Here is an 18,590-nt window from a genome sequence, read left to right on the forward strand (position 1 = left end):
CGATTTATGTAATTTTGTACCTTATTAATTTGTCAAATCATGTTTTCATTAAAAGAAATATATCTTTAAGTACAATCTTCAATGCATAAACTTTTTTGTTTAATAATCACAAATTCATCGTCCTCTTACTTTTACGAGCATTATTATACCAAATATAGGAAAACAACTTAGTTACAACCACAAAAACCGATTATTAACAACACCATAAACCAATTATTGAGCTTGATAATGTAGAAAATCAAACTGGAATCAACATGAAATCGTCATATTAGCAAACAATAGCAACCAACTTTGTCTCAATCAGTATCAGTCTTGAAATACCAGCAACAAAATACCAACTTTGTCTCCGCCACTGCTCCACCCAAAACAACCAATCTCTCTCCTCAACATATAAAAAAGACCTTATCATTTCCGACTACTCATCCCATGGAATGTAATGACCTCCCTCAACCCTACCCCTTCCCCCACTACTTTGTATTTTCAAAAATGTTCCTTAATTGTTCTTAATGTTCTTAGGCTTATGTTCTTTAAATCTTGCATCACAAATCGCAACCATTGCAAAGAAAGCAACAATCTTTAATCTACTCTTATAAAATATAAACCCACCAAAGAAATCCTAGAGGTTGAATCAAATCAAACAAAGGCTCATTATAATAATTTACATATATTGTCATTCCAAAAAGTTAATGGTAAACTACACTATATAAACTTATTTTAAGGCTCATATAGAAGTTCAATCGCCGTCATTTTTGTAAGAAAACATGAAATTTGTGGATCTTTAGGCGTTGAGAAAAAAGAGGTCATTAACTATTAAGGTTGTACATTGTTAATATACAAAAGGATTAGAAACGAAAACTCCATGATGGTTGACATCCACAACTATGTGACCTACGATCCTACTCTCAGGCTTCATTATGCATAAACATTATAAAGGGTTTAATCGAGTTTCATATAGATTTTGAGTTGGCAAAATGGTTGCTGTTCACATAAGAACTCTGGTTAAATACAAATTTAAAAAGTTTTTGAAACTGGTTTGTATTTTGATCTGCATACATATTTCAAAACACAATAATAATATGCCAATCATTTCAATGAAAATTGAATAATACTGTATCTCGCATTTAGCCCAAAAATTGCAACCTAAAATCATTACTCGTTAACAAGGTAAATAAACTGAAACTATCGCACAGAGAAATAAACAAACGCATCCAAAACAAAATCCATACTTTTCGTATTGCATTACAAATTTAAGCAAGTTGTCGCAACCTATATCTGAAACTCAGTGATTTTCTTAAAAATAAATCAAGCAAAATTGATGATGATGATGAAATTTCCAGTTTGAGTTAATGAGAGTCTCATTCGATTTCTTGAATGATTCTGTTTTTACGTACAGACTTTCTTGGCATGCTTCCAGGGGCACTGTGAGCTCTCCTCCTGTCTTCCTTCCTCTTTTCTGCATCTGCCATTGTTCTCCTAAGCAACCCTGCCTTGTATATTGGTTTTGGCAAGTGCCTATGCCTGCAAATTATTATTTTTTTTAAAGAAAACATATATATTATGTATACAGATAGAATAAATTAAAAATAGAACAAATTAGATATAATTAGAAACCAAAAACGTTAACTAAGAATTAAGAAAAAAAAAAGGGGGGGAAATACCTTAATATACGTTTGACCTCGGGAAGGTGCTTGTAACGATTCTTGACAGCCTCCATATATTCATGCTTCCTACGTTCTCGTGGAAGAATCTGCCACACAAAATTCAATTATTTTACACAACATCAATATAACAAAAAAAAAAGTATTCTAATATATTAATGACAAGTGTATGTACTTACAACACCGAGTTGCTCTGATGCTTTAGCTTTCCAAAGTCTAAGATTGGTGTCATCACTACCCGAAATCACATAACTTGCATCACCACTAAACTTCACGCAAAACACCCTGAAAATTCATCAATTATCAAACTTAGCCCCCAATTTAATGCTCAAATCCATATTTCAAACATATGTACAGAAAATCAAAATCAAGGGGAATTACGATTACCTTTGCATTCGCTTAGTGTGATAGATTTCCCTACTATGTCCACCATTATACTGAAAAATCCTCACCTACGAAAATCCATAATATTTTATTTACTAAAATGAATACAAATATAACTTAAAATTAATTTTTTTTTTTCAAAAAAGGACTTACTGTTCTGTCATAAGATCCAGTTACAAATTCACGACCGGTTGGTGAGTAATCAATATCCATACTGCAAAGCCATCATCAAATCTATTAGTGTCTTATACCAAAAAAATAAAAATAAAAAATGTTTAAAATCACAGTAGATATCTTACACTGCAGACACATGATCTTTATGCACACACTTGGCTTCTTCTAATTTTCTTGCATCAAAACTGTAACAGTTGCAATTTTCATTTGCCTGTCACAAAAAGAAGTGTTAGAAACCATATACGAGGGCGGGCATTCATGTCTTTTGCACAGATGGGATGTGTTTTTTGGTTTCAGATTTTTGTGATTTGAATATTTCAACTTACACATGATTGATAAGATGTGTACTTTTGTAGATTATTCCAATATTTTTATAATTTATAATGGTTTGGGGATGTGGAAAGTGCATGTTGTAGATGATGTCCAGTTGGTACTTACAGCTGTGAAGTTCATCGGTTCCATTGGATTCCAAGCAATAGAATTTGTTTTTGTCTGAAAAAAAAGAAAAATATATAAAGTTGAATAATAAAAATGGTTCTACAACTAAGAAGATAGCATTATATTATACACACATGTATGTATCTATCAACTATAATTATATATTTGCAGACATACCCTCATGATAAGTTTTCTTGCTGGTGAAGACGTTCGAAGATCATATATTGTTATACTCCGATCACTACACACAAGTACCAAAAAAAAAAAAAAAAAAAAAAAAAAACTTTAGAGATGAACGAATGGAAGGAAAAGTGTGTAGCTGTTTCTTGCATTTAAGCCAATGTTATATATATTATATAGAATCAAGTGACCTTCCAGATGTTGCAAGTATATTTGGTTCCCCGGGATTAAATCGGACAGAAATAACCGTGTCATTTCCCCATTCGAAACTGTTAACTGGCTGCGACCTATATCATGAGCACACCAATTAGACACACAAAACTATACAGGTCTTGAATGGAATGGAATGACGCATTCCATTCCTATCCCTTCTCAATTCCATCATACCAAACAAAACACTATTGTATCAATGATCTGAGCTAAATTTGGCTCATTACCTATTGTGGTCCCATATATCAACTTGAGCACCAGCTGTGGCAAAAAGACTACCTTCCCATTGATGGTCCACACCCCTGAAAATAATAAAGTCAAAATCCATGAAAACATGAAAAAGATAATCGTTGAGTTTCACAATGGGTTACATGCATGAGATAGTAACATACTAGTAAACTTACCAGAAGGCATTTTTCCAAACATAGGATGCAATTAACTGCAATCATAAAAACATAAATTTGCATAAACATGTTAACATGAGCAAGAATCAAGAAACCAAACTAGGGTTAGCAATTAGCACTTAGCACTTAGCACTAACCTTTTCTGAGGAATCAGATGAGTCGATGCCACTTGAAAGAGGAACCCTCCACAGTCTAACACTGATTCAATTAAGTAACAATAAACACATCAAAGTTAATGTTCAAGTTCAGGATTATAAATTGCTAAAATACTAATACTCAGTTTGGTTGAATAGACATTTCCATGATACCAAACACTACCCAAATCTAACATCATAAAGCTTACGTGCAATCTGTTCCACATGAAACAAGAACACCACCATCTGTAGATACAGTTAAACCTCGTACTGCACCTTGGTGCCCAGGATATTGACAAATTGTTTTCCTACAATACAAAAGTTTGATTTCCAAAGAATTATAAGAATAACAAATTTCTTCATATGTTGTTATATTATATATTAATATATCATGTTTTCCTACGCTTCAGTATTACCTCGAAGCAATATCCCATAAACGAATATCTGCAAGGAATCACAAATTCAACATGTTAGTTGTTACAGAACATAACTTGGTTTTTAAAAACATATAGCCAAAAGAAACACTTGTCTTTTCAGAATATTCCGACTTACTTAAGGAAAAATATATGCTTCCTTTTGACTTCAAACAGACAAACTTATCTACATAAGCTTCTCATACAAAATTGACACTTGTGTTCATCACTATTATTGTATGCTTAAATGGGTTAATTACCAAAAATACCATTCTTACTTTTGGGGCTTTGGCAATTTCACAAACCTACTTGTTAAGTCAGTTGACATATAATACATATTGCATTCAGTGACTAAATCTTACTGAAAAATTAATCACCAGTAAGTAAACAAAAATTGATATATAATGTTATAAACTTAGTGTTACATCTTTCCCTATATCAAGTTAAGTTCACAAACGTTTGAAAGAAAATATTTGATCTATTTGTATGTGTTATTGAATTAAAAGAAGAAAAAACATAGGCCAAAAGAAACAAATAAATATGGCAACTGAAGCTTACCTCCATCCATAGAACCAGAAAATACACCTTTCAAGTGACTAGGGTTTTTTGCCATACATGAGATGGCGTCTATATGCCCATCCATGGCTCCAATAAATGGTCTTGCAAATACCTATCATGTGTCCATGTCAAAATTAATCTCAACTATAACAAAAAATAACTAAAAAACAATGATTTGCTTTAACATTCAAAGCACAACAAATCAATTAGTTAGAAAAATGAAAAGCATATCAAACAGGTATCGAATAGAGAGAGAGAGAGTATTACCTTATCTAATTTAGCTGCATTAAGGGCTCTAACATACTCCACAGCCTTCTCTTGAGTACGAAGGTTTGGGTCGTAGTTTCGAGAAACCCTCTGATACAATAGGAAATGAAATTAACATCAACGAGATAATCAGACTCCCATCGTCTCAAAAAAAAAACTACACTTGAATTTTGATGTCAATCGAAGCACTCATCACACGAAAATTCGACCGGGGTTTTGTAGTAAATCTAATATATTTGCTATTCTTTTCTCGAAATCATACAGACACCGAAACAAAATTACCTGAAGATCATTACTCCGCTCGCGTGTAAAATCATCTGCAGAGCGAGAAATAACCTTAACCCTCATACTTCTAAAAACAGTAAGTGAACGTTTGTTTCGTTGCAGAGTTTATCAAATAGATTTAGATGCAGAGCTTCGATAACGTTGATGGTAGTTCCGGCGGCGGCAAAGGTGAGAAAGCCGATGATTCACGGGTGTTTGGCAAAATTACCAAAAAGGGCTTCCTTTTATATTATGACAATATGTATGTTCTTGTTATGAACACAATGTGTATTTCCTGTTAAGAACAGGAGCAATTGAACAGTTATGACCATTAGACAGCAATTGAATAGACACGCTGATACACCATTGTAGTGACAGCAGGCAATTTCAACTGAAATCAGGGGAAAAAATAAAATCGAAGCAATTGAACACATATATCTAAAATTATCAAACATCATACATATTTCGATTTCAACAAACATATGATTTAGATTTCAACCGAAATCGGGGGAAAAAGGAAAATCAAGAGCAGCAAAATACAGTTGAACGAAAGCAGTAAACGATGAAGAAAATCGTACATGAATCGTATTTGTGGTGTGCGACGGTCGCCGGTGCTGTGGGTGCGACGGTATCCGACGATGGAAGTCGGCGGTGAGCAATCAACGACGAGGAATAGGGAATCGCCTGAGGAGCGACGAGAGAAGAAGGGAGGCTGCGCTGTTTCTTTTTCTTCTGGTGAAGCATACGAACGAAAACTTTATTAGGTTAAGGGTATATTGGTCCATTACTTATTAGGTTAAGGGTATATTGGTCCATTCCTAAACAAAGTGAAATAAATAAAGGTTAAGAGAAAATGACTTTAAAGGGTAGGTTACTTTTTAAAATGTACACATTTTGTTTTTATTTTTTTTTTGTAAATTAAGCCCTTATATTTTATTAATATGTACATAATAGATCCTTTTGACCGACTTCTATCGGTTCTGCTGATGTGAAAGCACACGTGGCCCTAACAACAACTGCATAAAAATTAATTAGCTTAGTGACTCCTTATAAACGAATGTTAACATCCAAATTCAGGAAGCTTCAAACTCGAACACATAAAAGTGGGGATTTCGTAGAAGAAGAAAGAAGATGTCAAGTGGCTCAAGAATCTCCACAGGTTCAAGCAATCAGAGAGTAGATAAGGACGTCCTCTGTGATTGTGAACTCCCTTCAAGAATTCGTACCTCCAAGACCAAAGATAACCCTGGAAAGAAATTCCGAGTGTGCCCTAACTCATTGGTAAATACCTAAATTGATTTTATTTGTCAAATCGAATCAATTTGCTTCTTCTTTCCTGCTATGTTGTTGATTTTATTACTACAGAAACCAGGGGAAAAAGTGTAAATTTTGGGAATGGATTGATGAAGAACCTGAGAATATGAAGGCCATTGCAAAAGATGCTCTTTCAGATTTTGCAGATTATCTTAAACAAGTTTTAGAGGATGTGGCATCTGTTAGAGAAGAAGTGAAACAGTTGAAGGTTATGATTTAGATACTGATTTTGCTGGTCATTGTTAAGGTTATGTTTTGGGGTTGAAGATATGCTTCTGGTGGTTTTTATGGGATTTTGATGTAATAGACTTGTAGTGTAATTCTTGTTTATGTAATGGATGTTGATGTGCTTTATGTTTATGTAATGGTAAAGTTTATTGTTATTATATATAGATGTTGATGTAATTAACTCAGTCAAATGGAGGTAAAACCAAGACAAATTACAAGAAAGATTCTTTTATAGAGAATTGGATGTAAAGACAAATAAAAGTGGATGACAAAAGGCATCGAGCCATTTAATAATTACAAAAGATAAGCCCACCAGCAGGGGTAATACAGTAATTTAGTTCAAAAGATTCGACAAGTACATCAAAAGTAAACAACTAGTAGGGGTAATATAGTAATAAAGTTCAAAAGATTACCCCACACTACATCAAAATATATATGTCACATGCATTACCCCACTACATCAAAACCTAATTACTCTAAGGTCACATGTTTGTCTTGGTTGCATCCAGTTTCATACTTGACTTTAACATTTTTTTGAATACCAATTTCTGTGATTCTTTTTGAAAACTTTCTCACCCTACCAGCATCATTCAAAGGAACCTTCTTCATAGGACTTCTCTTCACAGGACCCTTCTTCACAAGAACCTTCTTCATAGGAGCCTTCTTGTAACGCCTCATTTCTAGTATGTTGCTTCCGTGGTATTTATCTTGAAGTTTTCGAGAGGGACTCGGCGAGTCTATGTCCTGACTCGTCGAGTAGGGGCGAGTTTTTGAGCACGTGTTAGTAGGCGACTCGGCGAGTCCATATTCGGGACTCGGCGAGTCTGCCTGCCAGGTAGAAACCCTAAATCCCCGGGTTTGCACCCTATTTAAACCACCTTATGAGCCCCCAAACTCGTCCCCTTCACCCTCAGAGCATCATTTAGCAAACCCTAATTGTTTCCTTGAGTAATTGAGTATTTCTTGTGTGAATCTTGAAGTTTTGAAGAGAAGAAGGAGGCTAGATCCAAAGGAGAAGAAGAAGATCCAAGGTCTTGCACCCATTTCAGAGTTTATTGAGGTATTAACCGAATTCCTTCTGTTTCTATGATTGATTTCTCTTTAACAGGCATATTTAGCCTCTTTTAGCCATTTCTTAGCTTGTTCTTGGTAGAGAGATCACATTAGATTGATTAGCCTTCGGATCTAGCCATGTTTCAGTTCCAAAATCGTAGATCTATCACCTTTATGGAGCCATTTTGCATGATAACCCTAGATCTACTCTTCTAAGTGCCTTTTTAGCCTTTATCTCCTTTTTCATGTGTATGTACACGTAAAGTTGGAAACTTTACGTGGTAAATCAACCTTAGGAACTCAGATCTATAATTTGTATGCGGTGGTGCTGAGCAGAATCGAGTTTTTAGGATCTGCATGCATGTGACTCGGCGAGTCGTTCTTTGGACTCGGTGAGTCCGGTCGCGAGTCCCCGATCTTTACCCTTTGAGTGATTCTGAGTGGAGGCCAGAGAGCAGTAGGATGGACTCAGTGAGTCGGAGGGTAGACACAGTAATGGTGGGACTCGACGAGTTGTTCATACAACTCGGCGAGTCCAAGGCAATCTTCTTAGATCGAAGAACAACTCGTCGAGTTGTTCATATGACTCGGCGAGTCGGATGAAGATTGTCTGAGTTCTTGAATCGAGAGGGTACTCGTCGAGTCGATGCCATACTCGACAAGTAGCCACGAGTAGGGTTGAGAAGTGAGACTAGAGACTCGGCGAGTTGGCGGCCCAACTCGGCGAGTCAGGTCAACTGTGGGTTGACTTTGACCGAGAGATTTGACTTTGACCAAGGGTAAAATAGTCATTTTACCCCAATGCAGTGATTAGCATTTGATTGAGTGTGTTTATGGAATTGTAGCCGGGGAGATATCTGAGCAGCAGCAGTTAGCTTCCAGAGCCATACACACAGCAACCAGTTCACGAGGTGAGTTTTTTTCCAGTGGGAACGGGTCTAAGGCCACAATGTCGGCCCGTTCAGTTAGCAGTAGTTTTTGGACTTCGGTCCATTGCAGTAGTTAGTATGTTTGACGCCTCCGTGGCTCAGACAGGATTTATGTGTTTATGCTAGATGATATGTTATGCTATGCCGTGTTCAGTGAGTTTCGGACTTCGGTCCGATGTAGGGGACGGGGGTCCCAGTCAGTTTCGGACTTTCGGTCCGATGTAGGGGACGGGGGTCCCAGTCAGTGGACAAGGCCCAATATGTGTTTTTTTATGTATTGTATGGTATGTGGTAGTTTGGGGGAGCTCACTAAGCTTCGTGCTTACAGTTTCAGTTTTGGTTTCAGGTACTTCCGCAAGCAAAGGGAAGATCTCGGGATGATGGCATCGCACACACCACAACTTCAGTTTGTCCTGGGAGTTGATTCAGTTTTCTTGATATGTTTGGATACAGTTGTGTTACAGTTTTTCTCACAGTATTTTATTATGGTTTTTGAAACACGCAACGTATTGTTTTACTATGTGATACTCAGTTTCATGGTTTTGTTATGATAAAAATTGAAATTTTTGGGTCGTATTTTGGGTCGTTTCAAGTTGGTATCAGAGCCCTGGTTTGAGGGATTCGGATACACCTCCGGGTGCATTTGAACTCAAACTAAGGGAAAGATAAAAATATTTTCAAAAAGAAAAATGTTTTCGAATGAAATTTTGAAAAACACTTAGAAAGAAAAAGAATTTTTAAACAAGATAAGGGTGTGGTGCATGCGATCAGTCGAGCTCAAGTAAGTACTCCCAAATTACCCATACAAGTTTTATTATTATGATTAATTGTTCCAGTTTCAGTAGAACAGCATGCTAGTATAGGACTAAGGATCTAGGAGGATGCCTTATGTGCCTGCTATATGTGTTTAAGCTCTATGAGAATTGCATGCTAGTATTGAGTAGACAGCAGTAGGATAACCTGTTTAGGTTATGCCTGGTAGCGCGAGTTAGCATTGTGTGCTAGTACAGTTTCTCGTTATGAGAGTAGATTTGCTTGAGTAAATTCCGGTGTCCGAATGCTGCTTGCTTCGTGCTTAGTAGAACTCTTGGTGATGAGAGTTAGCCATTAGGTGAATACGCCACGTCACATGTGATCAGGGTTGAATAATCTCAGAGTATTGGATTTGGCCCTATTGCGCAGCTCTTGTTTGAGTCTAACCATGGTAGGGACGAGCCTTTTACTCGAAGGATTATCCGAGCCTCATCACATGTGATGGTATTCAGGTGATGGCTAATTAGCATTACAAGGAGGCCTTCAGCAGCTGAGGACTGGTTTGAGTGGAGTCAGAGATTTCCCTAGGGCAAGCCTAGGATGAGAGTAGCAGAGATCAGCAGTAGTAGAAGTGACTTGGTGGAGTCAAGGCAGTTCTTGAGGAAAGTACGGATAGATGTGGAAGGTAGTATGGGCCCGTACTACTGAAAGCAGAGGATCCGTACTCGAATCAAGGAAGGCCAAGACAAGACCAGGGAGCTAGTAGTAGTATCAATGATCCCTTGAGATATTTCAGTTTTCTGATGTTGCTATGATGTGTTTCAGAATGGTGGTTTTGCGTTCTAGGCCAGCAGCCGGCAGTGGAGGTGCCGGGGAGGGATCAGGATCAGGCTCGGGGGACGAGCGCATGGATGAGCAGACCAGAGAGTTTCTTTCTTCAGAGATTACTCGTATCATTTTAGAACAAACTCCTGTGATCTTCGGTTCGATCAAGGAGGGTATCCTAGAGCTGATGGATGAGAGATTAGGCACCTTCCGTGCCGAGGTGGCGGCCATGATGGGGTCGCGCACACTTACGTTCAGGGAATTCAGGGCATGTGGAGCTCCAGACTATCACGGGGCGCGAGACCCCATAGCAAGTACTAGATGGTTGGCGGATGTGGCCAACGCGTTCCGCACGAGCAGGTGTCCCGAGGGGGACAAGGTTAGATTGGCGTCCTGTCTTCTGAAGGACAGGGCACGGGATTGGTGGGAGGAGGTCGGACATACCATTGGAGATGATGCAGCGTTGGATGCCATGACCTGGGCTGATTTCTCTACCAGGTTCAGGGCGGAGTTTGCACCAGTTATTGAGGTGTAGTAGTTAGCCAGAGAGTTTCAGGACCTCACCCAGACTACAGAGACCGTGGCGGAGATCACCGCCAAGTTCAGGGAGAGGGCTCTTCTTGTTCCTCAGTATGCAGCCGATGAGGAGATGAAGAAGGCCCGTTATCATGAGATGTTGCGGAGCGATATCCGCCAGTTTGTGAGCCAGTCCAGCTGTAAAACGCTGGACGACATGATTGCTAGGGCTCGAGAGAGGGAGATTGATCTCGAGATGGAGAAGAAGAGGAAACCAGAGGCGGTTTCGGGTTCAGGAGGTTCGGGCAAAAAGCCCAAGGTTTCAGATCACAGATCCAGGATTCAGCCGAGCCACGGTCGATGTGGCAAGTGTGGGAGGATGCACGATGGGGTGTGCAAGGCAGGAAATTCCAGCTGCTTCAAGTGCGGTCGGACTGGGCATTTGAGCAGGGATTGTACGACCCCTACTGCCATTGCAGCATCAGATCTGATTTGCTTCCAGTGCAATCTGAAGGGACATAAAAAGTCCCAGTGCCCAAGTTTAGCCGCAGTAGGGAAGGTGGCTGCACCTGCCCCTGCTACTTTGAGGATTACAGATGGCCGGCAAGGCCGAGGCGCCAGTGGCGAAGAGTAGGGCGTTTCAGATGACAGCAGAGGAGGCGCGAGCGACTCCTGATGTGGTGACGGGTATGTATCTTCCCTTCATCTCTATATTATTATTGTTTGATTATTGCTTATGATTATATGTTTTATATAGGGTCGTTCTCTGTGAACGACATTTCTGCTATGGTGTTATTCGATTCGGGGGCTACCCGATCATTTGTATCACTTGCGCTTAGCAAGAGATTTAGTAGAGCTCCAGGGGAGCTGGATTGTCCACTAGAGGTTGAGATAGCAGATGACAGGACCGTGAGGGTCGCCAGAGTGCATAGAGGGTGTTCTCTTCAGTTGTTCGACGAGCAGTTTTCGGTGGACCTGGTTCCTATTCCCCTGCGAGGGAATAAGGTTATTGTAGGCATGGATTGGCTGAGCCCCAATGGGGCGGTGATTGATTGTGAGCTGCAGCTAGTGAGGGTTCGTACTCCCAGTGGGGGAGAGTTAGTGATTCAGGGTGAGAGGCCACAACGCGGACCGACCTTTTGTTCCGCCGCAAGGGCGAGGCGCTATTTTCAGCAGGGTTGCGCTAGTTATGTAGCTTATGTCTTGGATGCCCGGGAGAAGGGCAAGACGACAGTTGATGATGTTCCGGTAGTGCGAGACTTCCCGGATGTATTTCCCGAGGATTTACCGGGAATACCTCCTGAGAGGCAGGTTGAGTTTAGGATCGACCTGATTCCTGGTGCGGCTCCGATAGCCAAGGCACCGTACCGTCTAGCTCCCCCTGAGATGCAGGAGTTGTCTACGCAGCTGCAGGAGCTGCTAGACAAGGGTTTCATTCGGCCGAGCAGTTCGCCTTGGGGAGCGCCGATCCTGTTTGTGAGGAAGAAGGATGGGTCGCACTGTATGTGTATAGATTACCGGGAGTTGAATAAGGTAACGGTGAAGAACCGTTACCCACTTCTGAGGATAGATGATTTGTTTGACCAGCTTCAGGGAGCGTCTTGGTTCTCCAAGATCGACCTACGCTCCGGATATCATCATATGCGGGTTAGGGATGAGGATGTGCAGAAGACTGCTTTCAGGACCAGGTATGGTCATTATGAGTTTGTGGTGATGCCATTTGGGCTCACCAATGCTCCAGCCGCGTTCATGGATCTCATGAATCGCGTGTGTAGACCGATGCTGGATCGGTTGGTGATAGTATTCATAGATGATATCTTGGTGTATTCCAAGACGCAGGAGCAGCACGAGGAGCACCTGAGAGAGGTGCTGGAAGTTTTGAGGAGGGAGAGACTTTTCGCAAAGTTCTCCAAGTGTGAGTTCTGGTTGCGCGATGTGCAGTTCCTTGGTCACCTCGTCAACCAGAAGGGTATTTTGGTGGATCCGGCCAAGATAGAGGTCGTGATGCAGTGGGAGGTCCCGAAGTCTCCATCTGAGATTCGGAGCTTCCTAGGGTTGGCAGGGTATTACCGGAGGTTCATTCAGGATTTCTCCAAGATAGCAGTGTCGCTCACCCGACTGACCAAGAAGTCGGTGGTATTTCGTTGGGGGCCTGAGCAGCAGGCAGCGTTCGAGACCCTCAGACAGAGATTGTGCGAGGCTCCGATCCTTACCTTGCCAGAGGGAGTAGAGGACTTCGTAGTCTACTGTGATGCCTCAATCACAGGTATGGGAGCAGTGTTGATGCAGCGAGGCCATGTGATAGCTTACGCCTCGAGGCAGTTGAAGCCTCACGAGGCTAATTATCCTACCCATGATTTAGAGCTGGGGGAGGTTGTGTTTGCCCTCAAGATTTGGAGACATTATCTTTATGGGGTCTGTTGTACTATCTACACGGATCACAAGAGTTTGAGGTACCTTATGGATCAGCCGAGTCTGAACATGAGGCAAAGGAGATGGTTGGATGTGCTGAAGGATTATGATTGTGAGATCCTTTACCATCCAGGGAAGGCCAACGTGGTGGCCGACACCCTAAGCTGCAAGGTGTCGGCAGCCCCTATCAGAGATTTGTGTTTGAGGATGATAGTGATTACTCCGTTGTTGGAACAGATAAGGGAGGCTCAGGTTGAGGGCCTCAAGGAGGAGAGGCAAAAGTGTGAAAGGATAGTGGGGCGAGTAGCTTCGTTTGATTATGACAGTCGGGGATTGCTGACACTTCATGGGAGAGTGTGGGTACCGTACTGGGGTGGGGTATGACAGGTGTTGATGGATGGGGCTCATAAGTCTCGATTTTCTATCCACCCAGGGGCGACGAAGATGTATAGAGATCTTCGACCCGATTATTGGTGGCCCTGCATGAAGCGGGATGTCGCTTGGTATGTTGAGAGATGTCTGACCTGCAGGAAGGTCAAGGCGGAGCACCAGAGGCCTCACGGCAAGATGCAGCCATTAGATATTCCCGTGTGGAAAAGGGAGGACATTACCATGGATTTTATCACCAAGCTTCCCAGGACCGCGCGAGGAGTAGATTCGATATGGGTAGTAGTGGATCGGTTGACGAAGAGTGCTCATTTTATCCCGATCCAGGAGAGTATATCAACAGAAAAGTTAGATGATATCTATGTGCGTGAGATCGTGGCACGTCATGGAGTGCCGGTATCGGTGGTGTCAGACCGAGACGTCCGTTTTACATCCAGATTCTGGAAGCGGTTTCACGACGAGATGGGTACTTGTCTCCATTTCAGCACCGCTTTCCACCCTCAGACGGACGGGCAGAGTGAGAGGACGATTCAGACTCTCGAGGACATGCTCAGGGCATGTGTTCTAGACTTCGGTGGCAGTTGGGATACGTATCTTCCATTAGCGGAATTTTCGTATAACAATAGTTATCATGCGAGCATTGATCGACCTCCCTTTGAGATGCTTTACGGGAGGAAGTGTAGGACCCCGATTTGTTGGGGCAAGGTCGGTCAGCGGGTCGTTGGGAGCACAGAGGTGGTGCTCAAGACGACCGAGTTGATTCAGTAGGTCCGTAGTAGACTGCAGACTGCGCAGAGTCGGCAGAAGAGCTACGCCGACAGGAGGCGTTCAGACTTGGAGTTCCGGGTGGGCGATATGGTCCTTCTGAAGGTCTCACCCTGGAAGGGTGTCATCAGGTTTCGGAAGAAGGGCAAGCTGGGTCCCAGGTTCATTGGTCCTTTCAGGGTTTTGGCCTGGGTGGGTCGGGTTGCTTATCGGTTGGATCTTCCTGTAGAGCTTAGCCAGATCCACAACACTTTCCATGTATCTCAGTTGAGGAAGTGTTTGGTGGATGAGTCAGCAGTTGTTCCTTTAGAGGATATTCAGGTTGATAGCAGCCTGAATTATATTGAGAGGCCGGTCGCGATTCTGGACCGGAAGACAAAGACCTTGAGGAACAAGGCAATTCAGTTAGTGAAGGTGCAGTGGCAGCACCGGAAGGGGTCTGAGTGGACATGGGAGGCTAAGGAAGAAATGAGAGAGCACTACCCGGAGTTATTTGCAAATTCAGCCGTAGCAGACTTCGAGGACGAAGTCTGAGACAAGTGGGGGAGAATTGTAACGCCCCATTTCTGGTATGTTGCTTCCGTGGTATTTATCTTGAAGTTTTCGAGAGGGACTCGGCGAGTCTATGTCCCGACTCGTCGAGTAGGGGCGAGTTTTTGAGCACGTGTTAGTAGGCGACTCGGCGAGTCCATATTCGGGACTCGGCGAGTCTACCTGCCAGGTAGAAACCCTAAATCCCCGGGTTTGCACCCTATTTAAACCACCTTATGAGCCCCCAAACTCATCCCCTTCACCCTCAGAGCATCATTTAGCAAACCCTAATCGTTTCCTTGAGTAATTGAGTATTTCTTGTGTGAATCTTGAAGTTTTGAAGAGAAGAAGGAGGCTAGATCCAAAGGAGAAGAAGAAGATCCAAGGTCTTGCACCCATTTCAGAGTTTATTGAGGTATTAACCGAATTCCTTCTGTTTCTATGATTGATTTCTCTTTAACAGGCATATTTAGCCTCTTTTAGCCATTTCTTAGCTTGTTCTTGGTAGAGAGATCACATTAGATTGATTAGCCTTCGGATCTAGCCATGTTTCAGTTCCAAAATCGTAGATCTATCACCTTTATGGAGCCATTTTGCATGATAACCCTAGATCTACTCTTCTAAGTGCCTTTTTAGCCTTTATCTCCTTTTTCATGTGTATGTACACGTAAAGTTGGAAACTTTACGTGGTAAATCAACCTTAGGAACTCAGATCTATAATTTGTATGCGGTGGTGCTGAGCAGAATCGAGTTTTTAGGATCTGCATGCATGTGACTCGGCGAGTCGTTCTTTGGACTCGGTGAGTCCGGTCGCGAGTCCCCGATCTTTACCCTTTGAGTGATTCTGAGTGGAGGCCAGAGAGCAGTAGGATGGACTCAGTGAGTCGGAGGGTAGACACAGTAATGGTGGGACTCGACGAGTTGTTCATACAACTCGGCGAGTCCAAGGCAATCTTCTTAGATCGAAGAACAACTCGTCGAGTTGTTCATATGACTCGGCGAGTCGGATGAAGATTGTCTGAGTTCTTGAATCGAGAGGGTACTCGTCGAGTCGATGCCATACTCGACAAGTAGCCACGAGTAGGGTTGAGAAGTGAGACTAGAGACTCGGCGAGTTGGCGGCCCAACTCGGCGAGTCAGGTCAACTGTGGGTTGACTTTGACCGAGAGATTTGACTTTGACCAAGGGTAAAAGAGTCATTTTACCCCAATGCAGTGATTAGCATTTGATTGAGTGTGTTTATGGAATTGTAGCCGGGGAGATATCTGAGCAGCAGCAGTTAGCTTCCAGAGCCATACACACAGCAACCAGTTCACGAGGTGAGTTTTCTTCCAGTGGGAACGGGTCTAAGGCCACAATGCCGACCTGTTCAGTTAGCAGTAGTTTTTGGACTTCTGTCCATTGCAGTAGTTAGTATGTTTGACGCCTCCGTGGCTCAGACAGGATTTATGTGTTTATGCTAGATGATATGTTATGCTATGCCGTGTTCAGTGAGTTTCGGACTTCGGTCCGATGTAGGGGACGGGGGTCCCAGTCAGTTTCGAACTTCGGTCCGATGTAGGGGACGGGGGTCCCATCCAGTTTCGGACTTCGGTCCGATGTAGGGGACGGGGGTCCCAGTCAGTTTCGGACTTCGGTCCGATGTTGGGGACGGGGGTCCCAGTCAGTGGGCAAGGCCCAGTATGTGTTTTTTTATGTATTGTATGGTATGTGGTAGTTTGGGGGAGCTCACTAAGCTGCGTGCTTACAGTTTCAGTTTTGGTTTCAGGTACTTCCGCAAGCAAAGGGAAGAGCTCGGGATGATGGCATCACACACACCACAACTTCAGTTTGTCCTGGGAGTTGATTCAGTTTTCTTGATATGTTTGGATACAGTTGTGTTACAGTTTTTCTCACAGTATTTTATTATGGTTTTTGAAACACGCAACGTATGGTTTTACTATGTGATACTCAGTTTCATGGTTTTGTTATGATAAAAATTGAAATTTTTGGGTCGTATTTTTGGGTCGTTTCACTTCTTCACAGGAACCTTCTTCACAGGAGCCTTCTTCACATGACTTGGCCCTGTTGCGCTTGAATCTGGAGTTGAATGACTTGGACATGCTGTGGTTGGAGCTGGAGTTGGCTTACTTGGGCATGTGGCTTTGTTGTGGCCAGTTTGGTGGCAAATGGTACATCTTAGAGGAATGCCTGCCCTTGACACAGTATGCCTTGTGTGCCCACTTAACTCTCTTTCTGCCTGATCTCTTTTCCTTTTAACACATGGCCTGCCAGGTAACCTCCTCTTTAATGGAGGCAAAATAGTATGAAGTCCTTCAACATGTGGCCACTCAGAACTGTCATTGAGTGGATGGATGTTATACTCATAGCTACTAAGGAAAGAGGCTTTAGTATAGGAGTTGGATACAAAAGCCTCCACATCTAGGTTCAATGATGAAATTGCTGATATGGCATGTACACATGGAATGCATGTGAGTTGCCAGCTTCTGCATCCACATGCCCTCTGATTCAGATTAACAGCATACCTCTCATTTCCTGAGAACACTTCAAATTCTTTGTAGCCACTCACATAAGGTACCCAAAATCTGTCAATATACAAGAAGATAGTCAGTTACCATTATAAAACCTATGTATAAATAATGAAATAATTACTAACCTTTGCAATTCTTTCAAATCCTCTATTTCCCTTCTGATACTTGGGCATATGTCCAAATCCCAACTCAAACCATTTTGCTTCTGCATCCATAACCTCTGCATTGCCCAACATCTTATGTCCTCCAACATTGTTATCAATGGTTTCCTTCTAGCATCAAGTACAACAGAATTGAAACTTTCAGAAAACTCCATTCTCTACTGCATCACAATCCATACCCTCTCTAAAAAAAGCCTTTGACTAACACCTTGGATCCCTTTCTATGAGATAGTCATAAGCCCTACTTTCCAAGGACTTAATCTCATTTATTGTTGCTTCAAACTTAGGTACGGTTGTTGCATTCACAGCCCTCCAAAATGGTTTAAAGTATTGTTCTCCTTTAAATTTTTTGTGGAAATTAGCTAGAATATGTCTAGCACATAATCTATGCTCCACATCAGGAAGTCTTTCCTTCACAGCTTCAAATAATCCCTGATTCAAACAATAAAATGATTAGTTAATTAAATGACCAAAAACAGTTAAAGTTAATTGAACAAAATAGAATGATTACCTTGTGGCCATCTGAGAGGATTGTAATGCCATGACCATTCCCCCCCTCCAATGTCTTCCATCAGGTTGTCCAAAAACCATTTCCATGTCCTTTTGTTCTCAACATTGACTATTGCCCAAGCTAAGGGATAGATGTTATTATTAGCATCTCTACCCACTGTTGATAGGAGCTCCCCTCTACAAACACCCTTAAGAAAGCAACCATCAACCCCAATTACCTTTCTGCATCCATCTAACCACCCATCTACAACACCTTTAAAGCTAACATAAAACCTATCAAACACCACATTATTATCAGTTTGTGGCTCCAAGAACACCTCAACATGTGAACCTGGATTAGCCCTTCTGATTTCAGCTGCATAATCCCATAATTTGGCATAATGTTCTTTCAAACTTCCCTCAACTTCAGACAATGCTAACTTTTTTGCATTCCTACAATGCCCAACACTCACATTAATGTTGTATCTCTTAGATACCAGTGCTTTCATTTTCCTCAAACTTAGTTTAGGACTCTCCAAAACATCATTCACAAATTGTTTTCCTATCCACTTATATGTTACAATTGAACCAAGTTTGCATGCCCTAGAACAC

General features: G+C 41.8%; 2 protein-coding genes across 2 annotated transcripts; both read right to left on the reverse strand.

Moving 5' to 3' along the window:
* Positions 1-1,133: 1,133 nt before the first annotated feature.
* On the reverse strand, positions 1,134-5,832 carry LOC145102267 (WD repeat and SOF domain-containing protein 1). The gene is made up of 18 exons (XM_079039651.1): positions 5,663-5,832; positions 5,103-5,379; positions 4,821-4,910; positions 4,554-4,665; positions 3,999-4,026; positions 3,792-3,890; positions 3,586-3,646; positions 3,449-3,483; positions 3,272-3,346; positions 3,026-3,121; positions 2,832-2,895; positions 2,655-2,708; positions 2,342-2,427; positions 2,196-2,256; positions 2,046-2,110; positions 1,838-1,943; positions 1,659-1,747; positions 1,134-1,518 (listed from the first exon to the last, which is right to left on the reverse strand). Exons 2-18 carry the CDS (start codon positions 5,166-5,168, stop codon positions 1,356-1,358), a joined length of 1,350 nt encoding a protein of 449 aa, XP_078895777.1. The 5' UTR covers positions 5,169-5,379; positions 5,663-5,832; the 3' UTR covers positions 1,134-1,355.
* A 10,976-nt stretch (positions 5,833-16,808) lies between these two features.
* LOC145098697 (uncharacterized) lies at positions 16,809-17,644 on the reverse strand. Its single transcript, XM_079036307.1, has 2 exons — positions 17,454-17,644; positions 16,809-17,382 (listed from the first exon to the last, which is right to left on the reverse strand). Exons 1-2 carry the CDS (start codon positions 17,642-17,644, stop codon positions 16,809-16,811), a joined length of 765 nt encoding a protein of 254 aa, XP_078892433.1.
* Positions 17,645-18,590: the final 946 nt, after the last annotated feature.

This window comes from Lactuca serriola, chromosome 4 (assembly GCF_051521515.1).
Source record: "Lactuca serriola cultivar US96UC23 chromosome 4, Lser_US96UC23_V15, whole genome shotgun sequence".
In the NCBI taxonomy this organism is placed as follows: Eukaryota; Viridiplantae; Streptophyta; class Magnoliopsida; order Asterales; family Asteraceae; genus Lactuca; species Lactuca serriola.

Coding starts and splice junctions, on each gene's coding strand:
- LOC145102267 (XM_079039651.1), bottom strand. CDS start 5,168: ATGAGGGTTAAGGTTATTTCTCGCTCTGCAGATGATTTTACACGCGAG. Junction 3,347..3,448: donor GTTTGGAAAAATGCCTTCTG/GTAAGTTTACTA, acceptor TATTATTTTCAG/GGGTGTGGACCATCAATGGG. Junction 2,709..2,831: donor CAAGAAAACTTATCATGAGG/GTATGTCTGCAA, acceptor CTTTTTTTTCAG/ACAAAAACAAATTCTATTGC.
- LOC145098697 (XM_079036307.1), bottom strand. CDS start 17,644: ATGGAGTTTTCTGAAAGTTTCAATTCTGTTGTACTTGATGCTAGAAGG. Junction 17,383..17,453: donor GATTTGAAAGAATTGCAAAG/GTTAGTAATTAT, acceptor GTATATTGACAG/ATTTTGGGTACCTTATGTGA.